The sequence below is a fragment of the Natator depressus genome, chromosome 8 (assembly GCF_965152275.1).
Source record: "Natator depressus isolate rNatDep1 chromosome 8, rNatDep2.hap1, whole genome shotgun sequence".
NCBI lineage: Eukaryota > Metazoa > Chordata > Testudines > Cheloniidae > Natator > Natator depressus.
Genome location: NC_134241.1, coordinates 9,640,470 through 9,660,329, shown reverse-complemented (window position 1 = coordinate 9,660,329; position 19,860 = coordinate 9,640,470). Strand labels below are relative to the sequence as shown.

The 19,860-nt window shown below is 41.5% G+C and overlaps 1 protein-coding gene across 2 annotated transcripts; it reads left to right on the top strand.

Moving 5' to 3' along the window:
• Positions 1-3,052: 3,052 nt before the first annotated feature.
• LOC141991936 (neuropeptide Y receptor type 6-like) lies at positions 3,053-18,277 on the top strand. 2 transcript variants are annotated; one of them, XM_074960393.1, is made up of 4 exons: positions 3,053-3,310; positions 5,917-6,003; positions 6,551-6,689; positions 7,263-18,277. In XM_074960393.1, exon 4 carries the CDS (start codon positions 7,449-7,451, stop codon positions 8,571-8,573), a length of 1,125 nt encoding a protein of 374 aa, XP_074816494.1. In that variant the 5' UTR covers positions 3,053-3,310; positions 5,917-6,003; positions 6,551-6,689; positions 7,263-7,448; the 3' UTR covers positions 8,574-18,277. The 2 variants fall into 2 exon arrangements, with proteins under 2 accessions (XP_074816494.1, XP_074816495.1); XM_074960394.1 differs by lacking the exon at positions 6,551-6,689.
• The last annotated feature ends 1,583 nt before the right edge of the window (positions 18,278-19,860 follow it).

Genomic DNA, 19,860 nt, shown 5'->3' with positions numbered 1-19,860 from the left:
CAAAATCTCAGTTACTCTGGTGTAAATTCAAAGTAACTCCCTTCATCATGAAGAATCAGAAACTATATACATACATTACTGAATTGCAGCTTTCACTGAGATGGGGAGACACTGCATAGCTATGTGGGGAGAGGCAATTTTTACCAATACCCTAGGGCAAACCCCCTTGCTCTCATGAAAAAAGCCATGGGCTCTTTAGTGTCTGCAGAGAGGACACTGGGCCCAGTGGCTCCACTGGGAGTGGAAGGTGCTTTGAACCTTGCTAGAATCAGAGCTTTGGTTTTTAGGGCCCCATCTGAATTTTAAATTTATGCACAGCTGCAACCCCCAGAATTCCCCAAACTCCTCCAAATAGTGAAAGAGAGTCAGTATTCCTAGGACAAGAAAATTCTCCTTGAATCTCTGATGAATGGTTTTACTTTTAGATAGTTTGGCAAAATCAAAGGCCCTCCAAAAAGGTATCGTCCCCTCCTCTCTTGGATGTGGTAGTGACTGGGGATCCTGGACTGTAAATGAACAAAGAAATGCTTCTATAAATCATGATTACAGCAACACCTAATCAACCTAATTGGTTGCCAATATAATGTCACTCCCTGAAGCACAGTTACTTCAACTTCCAAGCTGGTATAATATATGACATGAGCTTTAGAGAGCAGACCTGGGGAAGGGGTAACTTCAGAGGAAGTTGGAACATGGGAGCAATATTGGGGAAGGACATGCAGAGAGGATGTTGGGATGTGGGAGAACTGGGGCACAAGAAGCAGAGGAGGGTGCTGGCAATTCTAGGGAGTCATTAATGAAGAGAGGGATACTCCAGAGGAGGGGTAGGGAGAAGGATACAAATCATATCCACAGATAAATAGATATTCTGGATCCAAGCAAGCATCAAGCGGTCATTGACCAGAAGCCCATTGTGTTAGGTGCCATACAAACACAGAACAAATAGATAGGTCCCACCCCAAAGAGCTTACAGTCTAGTTAGCAGTGCTCCTCTTGACTTTATTCAGAGTCCTGCACATGGGGCTTCCAGGATTGGACCTAATGTCAGAAATACTTCTGTGGAAATGCGATTAAGAATCAAATAGTGATGACTGGGATTTTTTCTTTGCACTTAGGACAGGGACCTCTTATTTAAAAACCCCCATCTCACCGAATTCCTACTATTTCCTGAGATATAAGACCACCCCTTGAGCAGCTGGGGTCCCCCAGAGGTAGAGTTCCTACATCCAACATCTAACATCAGTCCTGCTTAGCATGTCTAACCTGCAATATGATGTTAATTATTTGTTATCACATTACAGAGATTAAATTTGTTTCCTAATATAGATGTAGTCTTTCCTTCCATGAAGTTATCAACCTGTCTCTACCTGCTGCAAAATGTTGTTTCCCATAATTTTTATTTAGCAATTAAAAGTAGCATGAAAAGTCATATAAAGTAAATATAATTCTGGTATTCATTAACCTATTTTGCAAACACAAACACTACACAATTTGGCTGAAAACCATAGACTTTGATCCCTCTATTCTTGGCCATATACTCCACTTACGCCATGCCTACTTCTCCCAGCTGGGAGTTGCACAAACAGATCACAAGCAACTACATCCTTAAAACTCTGGGATTTAAATTAATCTTATTTACACCAGTTAACATCAAGATTCAATACAATTAGACTGATAGAATTACACCAATTTAAAACCAGTGTGATATTAGAATCAGCCCCCATATATTTCATTCTATCTTTCTACAGGAGACTAAGAAAATCCAGAGATACAGTTATTAGTAAGAATGGAGTACCCATTTGGATAAGAACTATCCCAAATCTTTGTCCAAAACTTAAATTGAATGAAATTGAAATACTTGTTGAAAGTTTACCAACTTATTTTCTTTGTTGTTGCTGGTTTTATATACATACTTAAGAATTTTTATGATCTATACTTAACGTTCCATTTCTGCGTGCTGTTCCATTTCTTGGGTTTAACTGGGACCAGATGCAGAAATTCCAAAATACATTAAGAAAGCTCATTTCAGAGTATTTCTGACCTGATCAAAACCCTAAATGCTAGCAATCCTTCAGGAAAATTTATCCTCGCAATATAACAAAACAAAATCTGTGCTAAAAACTCAAACTATTACTCTCCATTATAACGCAGCATAGATACAGCCTCATCATTTTTCTCCCTCATTCTGAAAATCCTACTGCTTTTCGATCATCACATTCTGTGGAGATTTTTTGATATCGAGCTCCCCTCTTTTCTCCCAAAAGTTTTGCCGGCTACTTTCCTTTTCTCCAGTTTAACAGGAAACCTTCATCTGCTCTGCCCGCGGCTTTCCCCACACAAACACCCACTTGTTCTGGACTAATTTTCCCTCTTGTCACCACCTCCCCAGAATTGAAAACCCCAAGATGACACAGCATTGGAGATGGGGGCATTGGGGAGTAGAGGGATATGGGGAAGAAATTCACCGAAAGATGAAAAACTCAATGTCTCTGCACCACTCCCTGGAACCAACAAGTTCCTTCCTTGTCACCTCCAGTTCTAAATAGTTAATAAATAAATATTTAATACAAGCCTTATTAAAGAAATGATTGTATATGTTTTTAAACTGTAAAACAACAGTAATGATCATGAATCCTATTTCTTCCCAAGCTTGGATAATGGGCAATGGTTTGATCTTGAGAAATTTTTACAGCGCAGGTATAAAATACCTAAAATAGAGGGTATTTATAATGGAAAAGTCAATCTTAATTGTAGTAAGGCAAATAATATCATTTCAATAGAACATGTATTCTCCTTCTAAGCAGTCTACTGTATGGCTGTATTTTCATTCCGCCTTGGGGAAAAAGCAATAAGCCATCTGCAAATATTTACCCGTGTGAAATCCAGCTGAGATTCTTAAGAAAACATTTGTACTATAGAACAGATAAGATAATTGAAAATGAGATTTCAAGATAATGCTTGAAAAAACGGAAAGAAAATATCATCCCCATGGCTACTGGTCCTCTCTCCTCCCCGCTTTCTTCTCATTGGTGTTTCCTTCTTCTTAGATTCCAGAGCTTGTTTTATTTCTCAGCAGCCTTTCCACAGTGAGGTGGCTTCAGTTCCCCATTGGAAATCTGAATGAAGCTGCAGTTTGCTCAGGAAGGGAAGAAAGAAAAGTTTAGATCTGGCCTTAGCAGCAGACAGATGCACTTCTGATTTCTTCAGACACAAAGAAGATGTGTTTGCTGACTTTATATGTCACCTGAAAAGGAAAAGAAAATCCGTTAAAGACAGAAGAGTGGAAATATGACTTGAATTTTCCCAACAGGTAAGAAGTCAGTGCATTCATGAACCAAACCATCTGAAGGGGAAAGATCTTTGAAATATGTATTTCAAATAATTATTTTATTCCCCATTTCTTAAATTTAAGGATGACAGGGCAACTTTTTGAAGCTTTTACATTTGTAATGCTTTCAAGTTTAAATCAGATTTTTTTACTGCAACTTTTCCTAATCAATTTGGAGGGAAATATCAAACACTGGAATAATTCACAGCAAACTCAAACAGGGGTGTTTATCTGTTTATTTTTCTTATTCTTATTTTATGTTCATACTAGACTTTTAACTTTCCTTTATTTCTGGATGCTTCAAGAATGTTTCTGCAACAATGAAGGAACAGGGTAAATGGCTTATCATTTGGGATACTATTAAACCTTCTATGTCTGTTTATGGTGATGAATTTTTTTAAATGGGTATTGTAGCATGAGAAGTATGTGTCTCAGTATTACAGAGATTAGTTCTCTAAGTAAATATTTAAAGGGGAAAAAAGAATTCCACCTCCAGCCTAAGTCTCAATTCAAGGATACAAAATATTATGTTAACACTTATGGTTAGTTTAATAATGTTGTTCAATAGAATTAATACATGCTGCACAGCATGGTGGTATAGGTTGTTTTTCCAAGGCATCATTTGCTAGAGATTATGTATTTTTCCAGTTGTTGAAAGAAGAGGGGTGTAAATTACCTTATTGCTGAGGAAATGTTTAAATTACCTTTTGTTATGACATATATGCTAAAATACACTTTTATTAACCCACATTACCAAGCAACCCAGTAACAATTTCCAGTTATTGGGACTGAAGCTTTTTTTCCTGGAACAATGACAAAATACAATCAGTGTGCAAAGAGTTAATGAACTGCAACTGCCCACATTACAAGGTCATTAAAAGGACATTCATTGAAGGTAGAAAGTGCCACGGGAGCCCCAGAATCCACACTGAACACAGGAGGAGGACATTCGGCACTTGTTGATACATAATCATTGGCATTTAATTAGAGATTGTGAAATAGTGGATTAATAAGTAAACATAGTAAATAATGCATAAAACACCACAAAGCTGGCTCAGCCTCATCTCCTGGTGGGCCCATATAGCCTCCCCTGAGAGAGTAGAAGAGACAGCAGAGCAGGGCTTGTTTGTGGTAGTGCATGGATCCTAACTAGATAGGCTCGCACTGCACCCTATTTGCAAGGAGGCAGGGCCCAGACCTGGGGTCAGGCAGTGGGAGTGGTCAGCACAAGGAGCAGAAGCCAGAGATCCAGAGGATCATCTCATGGACAACAATCCGTCCATACAGCCAGACCCTAGGTCTGTGACCTGTACACACCCTAACACTGGCATCAAGACTCTTTGGATATGTCTACACAGCAACAGGGAGTGAGCCCCCCAGCTTGGGAAGACAGGATCTAGCTAATGCACTAAAATAGCAGTTTGGATGTTGTGGCTTGGGCTCTCAAGCCTAGGGGGCCAGGTGGGCTTGAGAGTCCAAGCTGCAATGTCCCCGCTACTAATTTTAGTGCGCAGTGTAAGCCTGTCTCCCCAGACTGGGAAGCTCACTCCTTGCTGCTGTGTAGACATATCCATGGTTGCAGTACAGCTACTGGCTAGCTTTGCTTTCCAGCACACACGTCCTTGTGTGTATGAAAACTCTAGTCAGGCAATTACTGCTACTTACAGCAACCGCTACTTATAGTGGATTCCAGGGAAATATGCTTAATTTAGCTCCTGTTCTCCAACTTCTTGCTTCTCCAACTAGCCACATCACCCATTCACATGGGGCCCAATCCTGGAAGCTGCCAAACACCTTCAGTTCTCACTGAAATCACTGAAAATGGAGGGCACATTGGGGGTACGGAGAGAGCTGCCCTCGCATACGCACCCACAGAGGTGACTTCTTGGGATGATAATGCTGTCATGTGGCTATCTTTCCTCACTGGTTGCAGGGGTGCACATAAAGGACCATGGAGGCTATTTCAGCCATTAGGTTGTATTAGCCTCTGAGGAGCATCTTTGCAAATTCCTTCTCCATTCCCTCATACAATCGTACAGTTCCAGGCCAGAGCTTAGTATTATCCCCTTAGCACAGACTTCAACACTCACATTTGGATCAGCAAGGCCATACAGAGCCACATTAGTACAGTCATAATGCCATCCCTCATTCCAACAGGCCTGCACTAGACCCTTCTTTTTATGGGGGTTAGAGTGATTTATCCCCACTTGTGACAGATCTTTCACAAACTTCTAGACTCAGTTGCCTGATCTGAAATGGTAGGACTTATTTCAAACAGAGGTATTTGAAGAAAGCAATCCAAACTAGAATTCTGCACCTAACATTCTATGGGCAGCTGAGAACCTGGGAGTCCTATGGGTCTTGGAGTTATATCACCTCGGTACAATACCCAGCTCAGCTGCAGACTTGTATGATCTAATGCAAGCCACTGAACATCCCTGTGTCTTAGTGACCTAATAAAGATAATGACCTAATAAAGCATTTCACAAAAGTGCAGTATCTAAAAAAAAGTATTGGTCATAATTATTTTTCTTTTATTTGTTTTCTCTTAAAATTTATACTGCTTCCTCTTCCTGGCTTTTTCTCAGGGCTATCACAGTGTAATGTTTATTGCTACAGCTGCAGAATGACTGCTTCAGCCTTATTTCCCTCTCTCTCCCAACAAAGGGACTAAGGTGAGTCAAATCAGTTTTGTTTAAAGGGATGTAAATGTACCTAGAGGTTGTGAAAAGCATAGTCTTGAAGAAATGAAAGATGGGCAAGCAACTCTATGTGGTCTATTCTATGTGGTTCTTTTTCTTTCTCAGGTTTGATACACAACCTCTTTCTGCCCAGAAATTCCCTGAGCTTTGGCTTTGAATTCAGCTCTTCTAACTAGTCTCTAACTCCCAATCCATAGATTCATTAATGCTGAACCTGATCTCTCATTTACACCTGTTTTACAACAGTGTAAGTCTATTGATGTCAATAGATTTACACATACAGATGTGTAAATCAGGAGTAAGTGAGAGGAGAATCAGGTCTTTGTTTCTATAGACCAGACACTGCATTTAGCTACAGTAAGATTCCTTTGTGTTGTTTACCGAACTAGTGCAAATATTAAAGCATGTATCTACGGAAAGGAAGGAGAGAACCTGAGGCTAGCACTCATATGAAGATATTGTTGTATATGTCAAAGATGCTGCCTCCATCTGGTCCATATTCTTCTCTGCTTATATTTAGGGCCAAATGGAGGTGGTCTCTTTGACATCTACACAAGTAGAAAAAGGCATCCAGGATGGAAATCCAGTACACAATCATTGCACCCTGCTCCTGTATTCCACCCTGGACCCATGATGTTCATATTCTACAGACCTCAAAGGTAGTATTCTAGGACAGAACATTGCATGGGGCAGGGTGGTTAATCTAATATGCTTTACCAGATACATTCCCTCTGTTCCCATGTTTGGTTTTTTTTAAAAGATTACTTCTACGCAACAACAGAGTATTGTGCATGAAGTCACAGGCAGACTTCAGCGTATTATAGCATTGCTTAGTAATTTTTGGGTAGTTGGTGCCAGGCCTGAATTGAGCCCTTTGATTACAGAAGCATGATTCTTTATTCTCCTGATAATCAAAAATGACTGAACCATTTTTGGTCAAACTTTCCAAAAATATGCACCTTTGGGCAGAGAGTGACCCTGCAATATTTTATCCTGAAAGTGAAACTAAAAAACAAGAGGGTTTGAATGAGAACTGTTATGAAACCTTAAATAGAGTGGTCATTGATATTCCTACTACAATATGCTACAATCACTGAACCGTGTGAAGAGAGCCACTGATTCCCTGTAATCGTGAGTGCAGAACCTCAAAAAGGCAGACTCAAACCACTTGTGTCAATCTCTTTGATTTATAGGTTTAACACTAACGTTTTACCATTTGCTTTTGTTTTCAGGATTCTTCAATGCTGTAAGTACTAGTATCAGATCTGCTCAAACAGAGCATCATGAAGAACAAGCATAAAGATTGAATCCTATTAATTATGGTCTTGGGAAGCTCCAAGCAAAATATCTTCTAAATAATTAGGGCCAAAAGATAATCTTTGTATTCTAAATTATGTCCATGGTTTTAGGATTCCTTTATGATGGCGAAACCCACTCAGCATCCTAGTGTGGGTTTGTTTAATCAAACTATTGCAAACAGCAGCAACTCACAGTTTTCACACTTTGATTCATGTCAGCCTTCTTTCCCTGCAGTCTTTTTGCTCATCACGGCTTATACTGTCGTTACAATAGTGGGGCTTTTTGGAAACCTTTGCCTGATTATTATAATAAAACAACAGAAGGAAGCTCAAAATGTTACAAATATTCTGATTGCCAATCTCTCCTTATCCGATGTCTTGATATGCATCATGTGCATTCCTGTCACAGTTGCATACACTTTGATGGACTATTGGATATTTGGCGAGGCTATGTGTAAAATAAGCTCTTTTGTACAAAGTATGTCTGTCACAGTCTCCATATTCTCACTTGTTTTAATTGCTGTCGAGAGGTACCAGTTAATAGTGAACCCACGGGGCTGGAAGCCGAATATTTCACACGCTTACTGGGGAATTATCTTCATTTGGGGGGTTTCCCTTATCATATCCATTCCTTTTTTTATATTCCACCAACTATCTGATGAACCCTTTAAAAATCTCTCTTACCATAGCGATTTCTATATGAACAAAGTTGTTTGCATTGAGGCCTGGCCATCAGTTGCAGAGCGACTGGTCTTTACCACCAGTCTGCTGGTTTTCCAGTATTGCTTCCCACTGGGCTTTATTTTTATCTGCTATCTCAAGATATTTGTATGTCTCCGGCGGAGACATGGTAAGGTGGATGGGATGAGGGAGAATGAGAGCAGACTAAACGAGAGCAAAAGGATTAACATGATGCTCATTTCAATTGTCGTGACCTTTGCAGCTTGCTGGTTGCCTCTAAATATATTTAATGTCATTTTTGACTGGAACTATGAGGTCCTGATGAACTGCCACCATAACCTAGTGTTCACATTGTGCCACCTGGTAGCCATGCTCTCAACATGTATAAATCCTATCTTTTACGGATTTCTCAACAAGAATTTCCAGAAGGATTTAATAGTGTTAATTCACCACTGCAGATGCTTCACATCTCAGGAGGAATATGAGAACATCGCCCTTTCAACCCTAAACACTGATGGATCCAAGGGGTCCTTAAAATTAAATAATACCCCTGTGAATAGCTAAAATAATCCAGCATGACAGTCTCCAAAACTCTGTATTTATTGTAAATTTACTGATTCTTGTTGATTCTTTTGTAGGATTATAAAGGTCTTGAGCTGTTCCCACTAATGCCAGAGGGAGTCTTTGCCGTTTAGTTCAGTGGGAGCAGGTAAACTTATTGTGTAAACTGTTCCTTCTAAATAACATTTTGCTTATTAATTCTAGTAAATCACCCCCCAGAAATCCTTTACAGTCAACACTAGTGAAATACCAGCAGTATTAGCGTATCATTTTTAAGCACATGATTTCACTATCAATAATTGGCTCCCTCAGAAATTTTCCACCTCAGTGATACATGTGACATTCCCTGGATAAAATGCTCTCTTCCGCTTCCCCAAGATAATCCATCCATGCCAAGATGCCACCAGTCCTGCCTCTGCCCTGCCCTCTAACCTAGTACCTCTCGACCCCGCTGTGTTTTCCCTGCACCTCATAGAGGCTACTTCAGATGGCCCAACTACATGGCAGCTGTCCCTCACGATGGTGATAGATGCAGCCCCTGGTGGTAGCAGTAGGGGCAGGCAGGATGTCCTGCAGCTTCTGACTAGGAGTGGCTGGTTCAGTAGGAAGCAGGTCCCCCTGCTGGGGGGGCAGTTTGGGGAAGGCATTCCCTTTTGGTTTTTGATGCAAGTGGTCTTCCCTAATTAATGGGGAGGCTTGGGTTTCATGGCCGATGTATGCATGGGGAGGGGTGGAACCAGGTATCCCAGGCTGCTGGAGGGGGAGCTAGGTCAGGCAACAAGATTCCTCTGGGTAGAAATGGCAGGTCAGGGACAAGTGGGGAAGGAACCCAGATTTTCAGATTCAGATCTGGGGCTGGGAAGGTAGGCATTGCAAGGTGATGGGGGGAGACAGCCAGCAGCAGCCGCAGGACTTCCACTCAGTACAGCAGTAGCTTGTCCTGCCTCTTCTCCTTTCCTCCTTGTGCAATGCTGGAGCAGCAGCAAGGATCAGGAGTGCAGGGATTACATGGTGTGTGCTCCATTGGCTCTGAGCAGAGCTTGTTGGGGGAGAAACAGGAGAGGAGTGCTCATTGGAGCAGATCCCACAGCACCCGTCGCACGATGGCTGTCAGCGGCTGCAGCCGCCAGCACAGTCCTAGTGCTGAGAATGCTGACAACCAGTGCTGGCCTTAGCATTTTCAAGTTCTGTTCTACGCAGGCTCTTCTGCTGCGCTCATCACTGTAGCTCTAGTCAATGTGACTACACATCTATCTAAGCTGGCCTGTTAAACCATTTTTAGTTACCCCTCCGTCCACCAGTACCTGACTCCTGTATCTTGTTGTTACAGCAGTATGGGTATAGATGGACCAATGGTTTTCTGAGGGGTTAGGAAGATCATTCTTTGGGATATGTCCTTACCTCACTTATTTTACATAAAAAGTGAGTCTGGGGAAAGCTTCGTTAGGGTCTCTCAACCCTCTCTCTGCTTCTCGCTTTCAGCCCTAGCGAGTACTTTCCTTTGTTTTATATCCACTTGCGCTGGTTTGCAGTTTCCAGACTTTGTTCACAATGAAAAGAGCTAGAGACTTAATTTTTGTTTTTAAATGAAAGTTGAGATGGGCCCCAAATGAGCCTCTGCAAGTGCCACCCAGCTCACCAGTATTCAAAATGAAAAATGCATACAGCATTTCTTTTATTTGTATTGTATTCTACTTTCTTGCTCCAGCACAAGTTGTAGGCGTCTGTTATAAACACCATAGATTCTGAAAACAGGCTCTTTAGAACAGCTATTGTCAAACCGACTATGAATTCATAATTACTCATTGGCTTCAGCTACTTATACAGATGAAAACATGTTTGCCTTTGGATAGAAAATTTGTTTTGTGCTTTAGTTTCAGAAATATCCACCCCCATCCCTGTGTGTTAGTAAGCGATAATCCACAAAAGGCTTCTGGGTAAGAGAGGGTATTTTTTGTTTGCCATGTATATCCTGTTCAAACTGGCTTTTGCTACAATGCAGTGCATGGAAGACTACAGCTGTAAAATTAATGTTTTTTAATTAAAACATACTGTTAATTGTTTTAAAAGTTAAGACATACTGAATATACTCTCTATCCACCTTTATGGTGCCATCACAGAATCAATTAGGAATGTCCTAATGGCAATAATTAGCGAGTTTAAATGGGGACAGCTAAAATGCTAGACTGATATTCACCAGCACATTACTCCATTTTTCTTTTCCCGTTTGGATTATTGTTGCATAATCTCTACCACTGGTTTCAGAGTAGCAGCCGTGTTAGTCTGTATTCGCAAAAAGAAAAGGAAGTACTTGTGGCACCTTTGTTAGTCTCTAAGGTGCCACAAGTACTCCTCTTCTTTTCTCTACCACTCTGGCTAGTTAGCACAGATATGTGTATGTCAGAAAAGGCTTTCTTCCTCACTGATCAATATCTCTATGTACAGTGACCTCTAAATGCTAAATATATGACCTCAGTCTTGCAGTGGCAACTGATTGTGATGTCATAAACACAGAATTAGGTTTCACAGCAGGATGTACCTGAGAGTGACTTTTTTTTAATCTTAATTTTTTTTTAATTTGAGAGAGATATTTTCAAACTTATTTTGACCCAGCTGTCACCAGGCATATTTATGCCTTTGTCACTTTCTAGACTGACTACGGTTATTTACTATAATTTAGGCAGTCTGAACACCATTTAAAAAACTCCAGTTATTCTAAGACTGACAGTCTTAATTACTGTACTAATTCAAAAAGTATTACCCTCATTTTTAGTCACAAGAGAAGTTCATAATAATTTTCAAAACAATTTTTTTTAAAAGTCCCAAACTACTACAGAACTTTCATGATTCTGGCCTGACACAGCTAATAACCTGATCTTTTATTCACTTTTACTGCAGCTCACATTTTAAGTCCCCAAGAACAGGGATATTAACTTTCTCCAGCTATAGACTGAAGATTGTAAAGGACAGAGCATCTCAGGGTTCAGCGTGTCTCAGGGCAAAAAGTGTGTATACAAGTTCTAAAACAGCTTAAGTACAGTTTGGTTCTCTGAAGACTTGCAGATTATCTGAGGGTATGTCTACCCTAACCATAACTGAGGATCTGTCTACACTAGAAATGCTACTGAAATGTGCTGTTGTAGCGTAGACACTTACTACAATGACGGAAGGGGTTCTTCTGTCACTATAATAAATCCACTGCTTCAATTGATTCTTCCATTGACCGAGTGTTGTCTGCGCTGGGGCTTAGGTTGGCTTAACTATGTACCTCAGGGGTGTGATGCAGCTAGGTCAACCTAACCTTCCTGTGTAGACCAGTCCCGAGTTCTGTAGACTAGAGCACAGTGGGTCTTATAAAGCATCTTTTAAAGTGTGCTCATGAAAGCTCTTGGAATACTGTACGCATTTTACAAATCCACACGGGCAGTGGGAGCTCTGCCTGAGCGAAGAGTGCAGGACTGGGCCCTATATTGTTGCAAACCATTAATTCTTCTCTGATGACAGTAGGCATTTAAATATGGTTTAATAACTAAGGCTACGTCTACACTTAAAAACACTACCGCAGCACAGGGACAGCGCTGCAGCTGCACAGCTGTAATACTTCAGCGCAGATACTTAGTACTGCGGCAGGAGGGATTCTCCCATTGCTGTAGGTAATTCACCTCCCCAAGAGGCAGTAGCAGCTAGGTTGATGGAAGACTCTTCTGTCGACCCCGGGGGTAGGTCGGCTTACCTACCTCTCTCAAGGATGTGGATTTTTCACATCCCAACAGAGATGTAGCTATGTCAATATAAAGTTTCAGTATAGACTAGCCCTAAGTTTTAGGAGTTGCCAGATAACCTTTAGCTATTTCAATATTGGCATAAACATGCCTTGTGATTGGGTTAATTCCTAAAACCATCACGATTGATCACGGTGTCCGGCTTCAGTGAAAAGAATTTACATCCAAATTGTAACATGCTCCCTGGTGTATATTGCACTGTGAAAGTTACCTGTATTCTGTCATTTACTATGTGTTTGTACAGCCTTAGAACAGTGGGACTGTGACTAGTTGAGACTTCTCAGTACTGCTAAAACATAAATGTTAACTGATATTAATAATACTTTATGCTCAAGACCACCTTTTTGAAGACAGCTTAGTGTACTTGTAACAATTTGCAAGAATGGTGTAAATGTTTCCTGAGTCACTCTGAGCAGGAAGGAGACCTGGTCTCAAATGTATTAGGGCTTGATCCCACTGAAGTCAATGGCACTGCTCTCATGAGTAAGTACTACTCACATGAGTAAAAGTTGCAGAATTAGAAACACCGTAATCAAAGACTTGAGTGACACATCTGGATTGAGTGGCTGCACGATAATTAAAGAAGTGTACTAATTAATCAAGAATAATGTATCTGAAGTAGGAAGTGAATTTTTAGGTTATTCGTCCATAACTGCGTACATCAGCCCTGTGCATCAAAAGTAGCTAATGTACTTCCAAAGAAAACAACTAAATAGTTGTTAAGGACTAAGGGTGTGATCCAGACAGATACTTAGGCACCCAAGCCCCATTTTTAGGCCCCTCTGTGATCCACAAAACTCCCACTCAGCTGCCACCTAATCCTGTAAATGCCTAAACTCACTGAGTGCCTATGTTTTTTCCTCTGGGCATGCTCACTGCGGACTCCCTCTGGGCGCCCAGGTACCTATCGCCTGCCTCAGTATACAAAGTACGGCCTCATGACGGATATCCAGACACACATCTCCTTCCCAAGCCCCGGAGTGAGTCACAAACTGGGGAAGAAAGGTGTTCGGCCACCTGTGGTGTGCGGGGACCCAATCTGGTAGGGGACCTGTGAGCATGCTTACCAGATCAGGTGCCTCAGTCGTGCTCATATGAAACAGCCAGGGGCGGAGGAGGCAGGGGGAAGGACATCCCTTAGAACTTCTAGTCTAGTGGATAGGATACTCACCCAGGGTGTAGGAGACCCCTATTCAAGTCCTGAGGGGGAGAAGCGTTTTGAACAGGAATCTGCCACCCCTCATCCACTCACTGTATAGGGAGCTTAAACACCTAATTCAGACTTTGTGGGTCATGCTGTTCCTGTGATTTTTCTAGGTACCATGACATTCAGGGCTGCAACACCAAAGTCCCTTTGTGGATGTCTCCCCAAAACTGTCTATATGTGAAATGGGTCCTGTTGAGGACATAGGCAAATCTCCCATTAGCTTCAATGGGCCAGATTCTCAACTGGCATAGATCACTGAGTTCCAGTTATTTGAATCAAGCCATGTTGATTTACTCCAGCTCAGAGACTGGCCCAACGGGAGTTCTGGCTGCATAAGGAGCGCATGGTCAGACCCACATTCATTAATACTGCTGGACACAGCAGGCTTAATCAAAGTAGCTAGTGTATACACTGGGGGAAGGTGGACCAGATTCTTCTGTCAGTTATAGAGGTAAGAAATCCAGGGTAATTTCATCATCTCACCGAGCGATAAAGTAACTCTGTTACATCTGTGTAACTGACAGCAGATCCAGCCCAGAAACTTGACTTCTCTCACAGATTCTAGGGCCAGTATAAAAAGCCACCTGGAGCTGTTGCAAAATCTGAAAAATCATTGGTCAGGCTACAAAAAAAAAAAAAAAAAAAGATCAAAACTGTAAAAACTAGATTGCCTAGGCTTGGTCTATCCACACCCCTGAGCCATGTAGTTATACTGACCTATCCCCCAGTGTAGAGCACGCTATGTGTAGAAAAGCTGTCGTGTCAACATAACTCCCACCTCTCCTCAGGGAGGTGGAGTACCTACGTCAACAAGAGAAGCTCTCCCACTGGCATAGATAGTGTCTTCACTAAGCACGACAGAGCCTCAGCAGCACCGGTGCAGCACTGTAAGTGTAGACAAGCCCCTAGTTAGTTTTCATTGTGGGATTGTCTACACTTGAAATGGCACAGCAGCACAGCTGCAGTGTAGACACTACCTACCCTGACGGGAGGGGTTCTCCCATCAGCACAGGTAATCCACCTCGAGAGGCGATAGCTAGGTTGATGGAAGAATTCTTCAGTAAACCTAGCGCTGTTTACTCCTGGGATTAGGTCAGTTTAACTGCATCACTCAGGGCTGTGGATTTTTCACACCCCTGAGCAATGTAGCTATAACAAAGTAAATTCTCCACGTAGACCAGTCCTGAGAGTCAATCTGTATTATTAGCATCTGCTACATTCCTTTTTTAGGCCTGGCCTACACTAAAAAGTTAGGTCAGCCCTGCCCTTAGGTTTCATTGTACTCTTCACAGCTTCAGTAGCCTCGTTTGAAAAAACATTCATGTGCAGATACATTTGCACGTGACAGACACATTGGACCAGATTCTATCCGCCTATCCTGGCCACTTCACACCACTGAGGTGGCAGTAAGTGGCTAGCTGAGAATACCCCTGGTATGAAGAAGTTCTCAGCTGGATCAATCTAGCACAGCTGGCTCATCTGACAACTGTTCCCCCTACTCCAGTCCAGGGCCACATTGGGGTTCGGCGGCACGAACTTGTGCTCTACTAGTTTTTATTTGGCGTATGGTCCCTTGGGGATCAGAGTGCGCTGGCATAACTTTTAGAACTGCATAGAGGCTTCTTATTCATGTCAGGATCAGGACAGCTTGATCCTTAAGGAGCCATAACCAGCTCTCTCCCTGCCCTCTTCTCTCCTGGACTGAGTAGATCTCACTGCTGGAGAGAATCTGGGCCTTCCAGAGTATAGCAATGTCCTTTGGAGAGAAGAGGATCCTCCAAATATTTAATCTTTCCAGGATTTGCCTTCTGTTTTTTTAAATTTAGCTATTAATTTATACAAGAACACAATGTTCATCTAGAAATAGCCCATTTTCTGTCTGGATATACAATGCATCTTATGGAGCCAAACGAGCAGCTACCACAGTTGCAGATGTAAGAAACTTTCTGTTATTACAACTACACTTTCCATCCTCCTCCTCACCTCCTCCAAGGCCAACCAGCTGATCTTGAGATAGTGGGGTGGACTAAAGCATTAAGAAGCAAACAGTGAGGGAGGGGGGCATTGGGAGGAAAGGTAAGGCTCTCTCACAAACTGGTCTGTGGAATAAGGCCCCAATCCTGCAGCAAACACTTGTATACATGCTGAACTTTATTATGCTGACTGAGTAGTCCTGTGAGCAAGCGAGGGAGTGAGGGAGCTGCCCTGCAGGAGTCTTGAAGCCTGGTGCAGGCTTCGTACTTGAGCCAACCAAAGATATCTGGCACTGGGAAGAGGCTGGTACCTTAAGCAATTGAGTTCTTGATATAAGAGAGCCTGAAGCAGCCCCGGGAAGGAGCAGCTGATGCTAGGAAGTCTGCTAGGGAGTCAGTTCTGAGCAGGCTCAGAGCGGATGGCCTCTTAAGAGTGATGAAAGACTCTGTGAAGGAAGATTTTTTGCTCACCCAGGCTGTGCACAGGGACCTCTGGACATGAGGGAGTGCATGGGTGGCAGCCAGCTTCTTTACAAGTCCCATTGTGGAACTCCTCAGGGTAGTAAAATTAAGCATGTATGTAAGTGCTTGTTGCAGGATCAGGGCCTAAGAGTTGGAAACCTCTATAAATTTAAAGCTTTTCATGCTAGTGTCTAACAGATAAAAATGCCTAAATTCTTCTGTTATAATACTGTGTGCTTAGAAATGTCTCTCTTTAATTATACATAGCCCATTTTAATTTGACAAGTATTGCGTAACTTTGCCTTGTTCTCCGAAACAGCGGTTTCCTAGGAAGTTACTAACAAGACCATAAATGTCCTATTAATAGAGCTTTTTTATGCACAATTCGGAGCTTGAAATAAGCACAAAGGAAAGCCCTATACATTTTACAGTGATCTTCTTTGGCACTCAGTGGTTTAAATTCAGAGGTGACAAACGATAGCGCAAGTTGTACGTCAGTGAGTGGGCAGACGTTGGTGTCAATGCATCACAGGAGCAGAAACGTACTGACGGAGCAGGAAAAGCAATGAACGTAAACTTTATTCTACACATTCTTATATCCACTTATTAGGTTTTTTTCCTGGCACAAACCTACCTTGCCTCTTCATTTTGTAATTTATAATCACAGGTCCCTGTGCTGATTTATTGTGAATGGCTCTCTCTCTCTGGCCCAGAGGGAGTGCAAATAACATCATGCATGAATTAACCAGCAAAAGGCAATTGAGGATTGATACAGCCAGTCCCCTTCTCCTCCCATTTTTTTTTAATCATGGGAAAGATATTTCATTTATTAAAAATGAATCTGAAGTACCTAGCAACCAAAGAGTGAACACATCCAATCTGCTTCCATGACGTAGCAGCTACATTACCATTCACTGTGTGGTCCCTGAATCAAAGAAATCTGCTGCTGCTGGTGGCTGAATTATATCCATGGGCTTTTTATTCTTGCTACATAGATAATACATTTGCTAGAGCATTTTGTTGGTATATCATGTCATTCTCATCAGAGCTAAATTAAGTAACCATTTTTGTCAAATCTTATCACACTTGCATTAAAAAATGCTCTTCATTACCCAGGTGGAAGCACTTTGAGCACTGAGATTGCTTCAAAATGAAATGTTGTTAATAATTGTGCCTGGATTTCTTCACACTACTATTTCTTATGGCTTCATTTGAATGAAGTGTTGACAGTCAGACTCTGCTTTGAACAAATATATCTTCTATCCAGAGTTTAGGGGGCAGAGGAGTATGTGTGGGTATGGTGTTGTAAAAGATTTTGGGTCAGATCATCTCTAGATAAGCACGTCACTTCATTGGCTCCAAAGAGCTGTGCCCATATGTGATATTACCTACATATTACATGCACTGCCCTTATCTGGGGTCTGATTCAACTTCCAGTGAAGTCACTCGGAGCCTATCTATTGGCTTTGATAGGAACTGGATCGGACATAGAAATTATTTACTTTGAATGCATAAGCAACACAGAATGATCTTTGGTGTAAATTAGTGTTGTGGTCATAACTGTGGCAATATGCAGTATATGGACACCATTCAAATCCCACTTTATCACAATGACATGTCTCCACATTGGATAATACTGACCATCAAATATATTTGTACTGAATGATGTACAAAGTTGTATCAGTTTTGTGCACTAGAATGTGAAACTTTGTGATCCCATGTAATAGAGTAGTTTGAGTTCCATCTGGGAGGCTGAAAACAGCACAAGAGAACCCCTGGCCTTTGAAACAAGCAGTTTCCCTGCATGAAGCAAGTAGGGATATTTGCAGTCTAGAGCTCTTGCTAAATGTGAGCAAAGCAGTTCCAGTGATGTTCAGCTAAAAACAAATGGTGTCACAGATATTTTGTTAAGATATTCCAGTCACAAGGGCCACATTAGCACTGAGAGAGACAGAATGTCCATGTAGAAGGTATAAATATATATATCTCATGGCTCCTGGTCAGTTTGACTGTAAGTGTATGTAACTTGAGTTAAACATTTGGAAAACTCTGTCCACTGTAAGGACTAGGTTCCCTCAAACTGTAAGCGCAACTGGATATTGTCTGTAAAAATGTACATGTGCAAATGCAGTGTCATTTTAAATGGGTTACTGAAACGCTTTGAGTGACATTTGTATATTGACTAATAAATGTTATGTCTGTATGAAACCAATCCATGTTGCCTGGCTGGTAAATATTATTCAGCTTAACTTTAATATTGTAGTGCAATAAAACTGTTCTTGGAAACCAGTTTTGGATTTGATATATCCATGTTTCGGATGATCTTGTTGTTAGTCATCTTCCTTTGTTATCAATTATTTCCAGAAGTGACAATGGCTCTAAACTCATCTGAAAATTTCAGTGTTTTGAGTACTTATATCTAGAGTTAAATTCTAATAGCAACAGAACTTAATGCTCCCAGGTGTGGACAATACTAAAGACAAAGGTTCCTGATGAATTCATACCCTCAGGGTAGAAGAACCTCCTTTGCTGCTGGAACTTTGTAATTGGGGGCAAAGATCATTCATGCCTTTAGGATACTGTTTCTCTTTGAGATATACCATGTACACTAAATATTGGATTCCCCCTTGTCTGGACCTTTTCTTTTTAAGCTCTATCTTTATTTAGGAAGTTTGAACAGGTTTACAAATTCTAGCCATGTAAATATCAGAGACATTACAATAATCATTACAATAGTGAGTGATAGACAGAGGGTCTTATTTTTAATAACAGTGTATTGAGCAATCTACCCGTAGCACAAGTATTGGAAGTGCGCCTCTGAATACTGTGTTGCAGACCAATTATATTGACTTTTGGCACACATCCAGGTCTTAGGGTAGCCTCCAGTACTGTTCTAAATCACTGGTAACTCAATGGTGGGGAGAAGATACAACAGTTTTTCCTTCTCCTGTTCAAGGTGATAGGTGAATTTAGGGAGGAGGGACTCAGAGAGAGTGCAGAAAAGGAGGCAGTTGTGGTTCAAAGGTAACAGTGGGACACAATAAGATTTGGTTTTGTATGGCCTCTTTCTTAAAGGTGCAATTCCAAATTGCCTTACAGAAGTATAGGATATATTATATGAATTACAGAAGATAATGGTGCAATAGAGAACCTGGACAAAATTCAGACCCTATGTAAGCATCTGCTGCAGTGGTATTGCATCTGCTTAGCCCAGGTCTGACTCTGGCCCAGTGGCTAGTGAATAAATTAAAGCATTCAGTCATCAAGCCAACAATGGTGAGAAGTTAACTGAAATGGCTTTGGGAGCTAAGGAAAGGTCTGAGTGAAGCAGAAAGAGCCACTGCCAGGGAATAAAGTTCTTGGGGAGGGAGAGTGGTTTGTTAGCCAAGATACTGTCCTGGGACTCAAGAGACTGAAGGTCCAATTTCTAGTTCTGTCACAGACTTCCTCTGTGACCTTGGGTAATTCATTTAATCTCTCCATGCTTCAGTTTCCCCTCTATAAAACGATGAGGTTAACACATCCTCTCTGTTTTGTATATTCAGATAACATGCTCTTCCGCGCAGAGACGGCCTCTTACTGTGTTCTTGTGGAGTGTCTAGCACAACAGTGCCCTGATCTCAATTACTGCTTCTAAGAGCTACTGAAATATAAATAATAATAATGGAGGGCTTTGTACTAAGGATGATTTCTCTCTGGTGCATTCATTAACAGACCCTGTTTTCATCTAAGGCTCAACAAGGGAAATTTTGTTCCCTCCCCTAGGCCCATCATTATGGTTAAGTGACATGATATTTAACACAGTTCTTAATTATGATGGCAAACACTTGATTAGACTGAACTTCAAAAACCAGGGGGGGGAACTG

Bases quoted from the DNA above. Each gene is read 5' to 3' on its own strand.
- LOC141991936 (XM_074960394.1), top strand. From the start codon at position 7,449: ATGATGGCGAAACCCACTCAGCATCCTAGTGTGGGTTTGTTTAATCAA.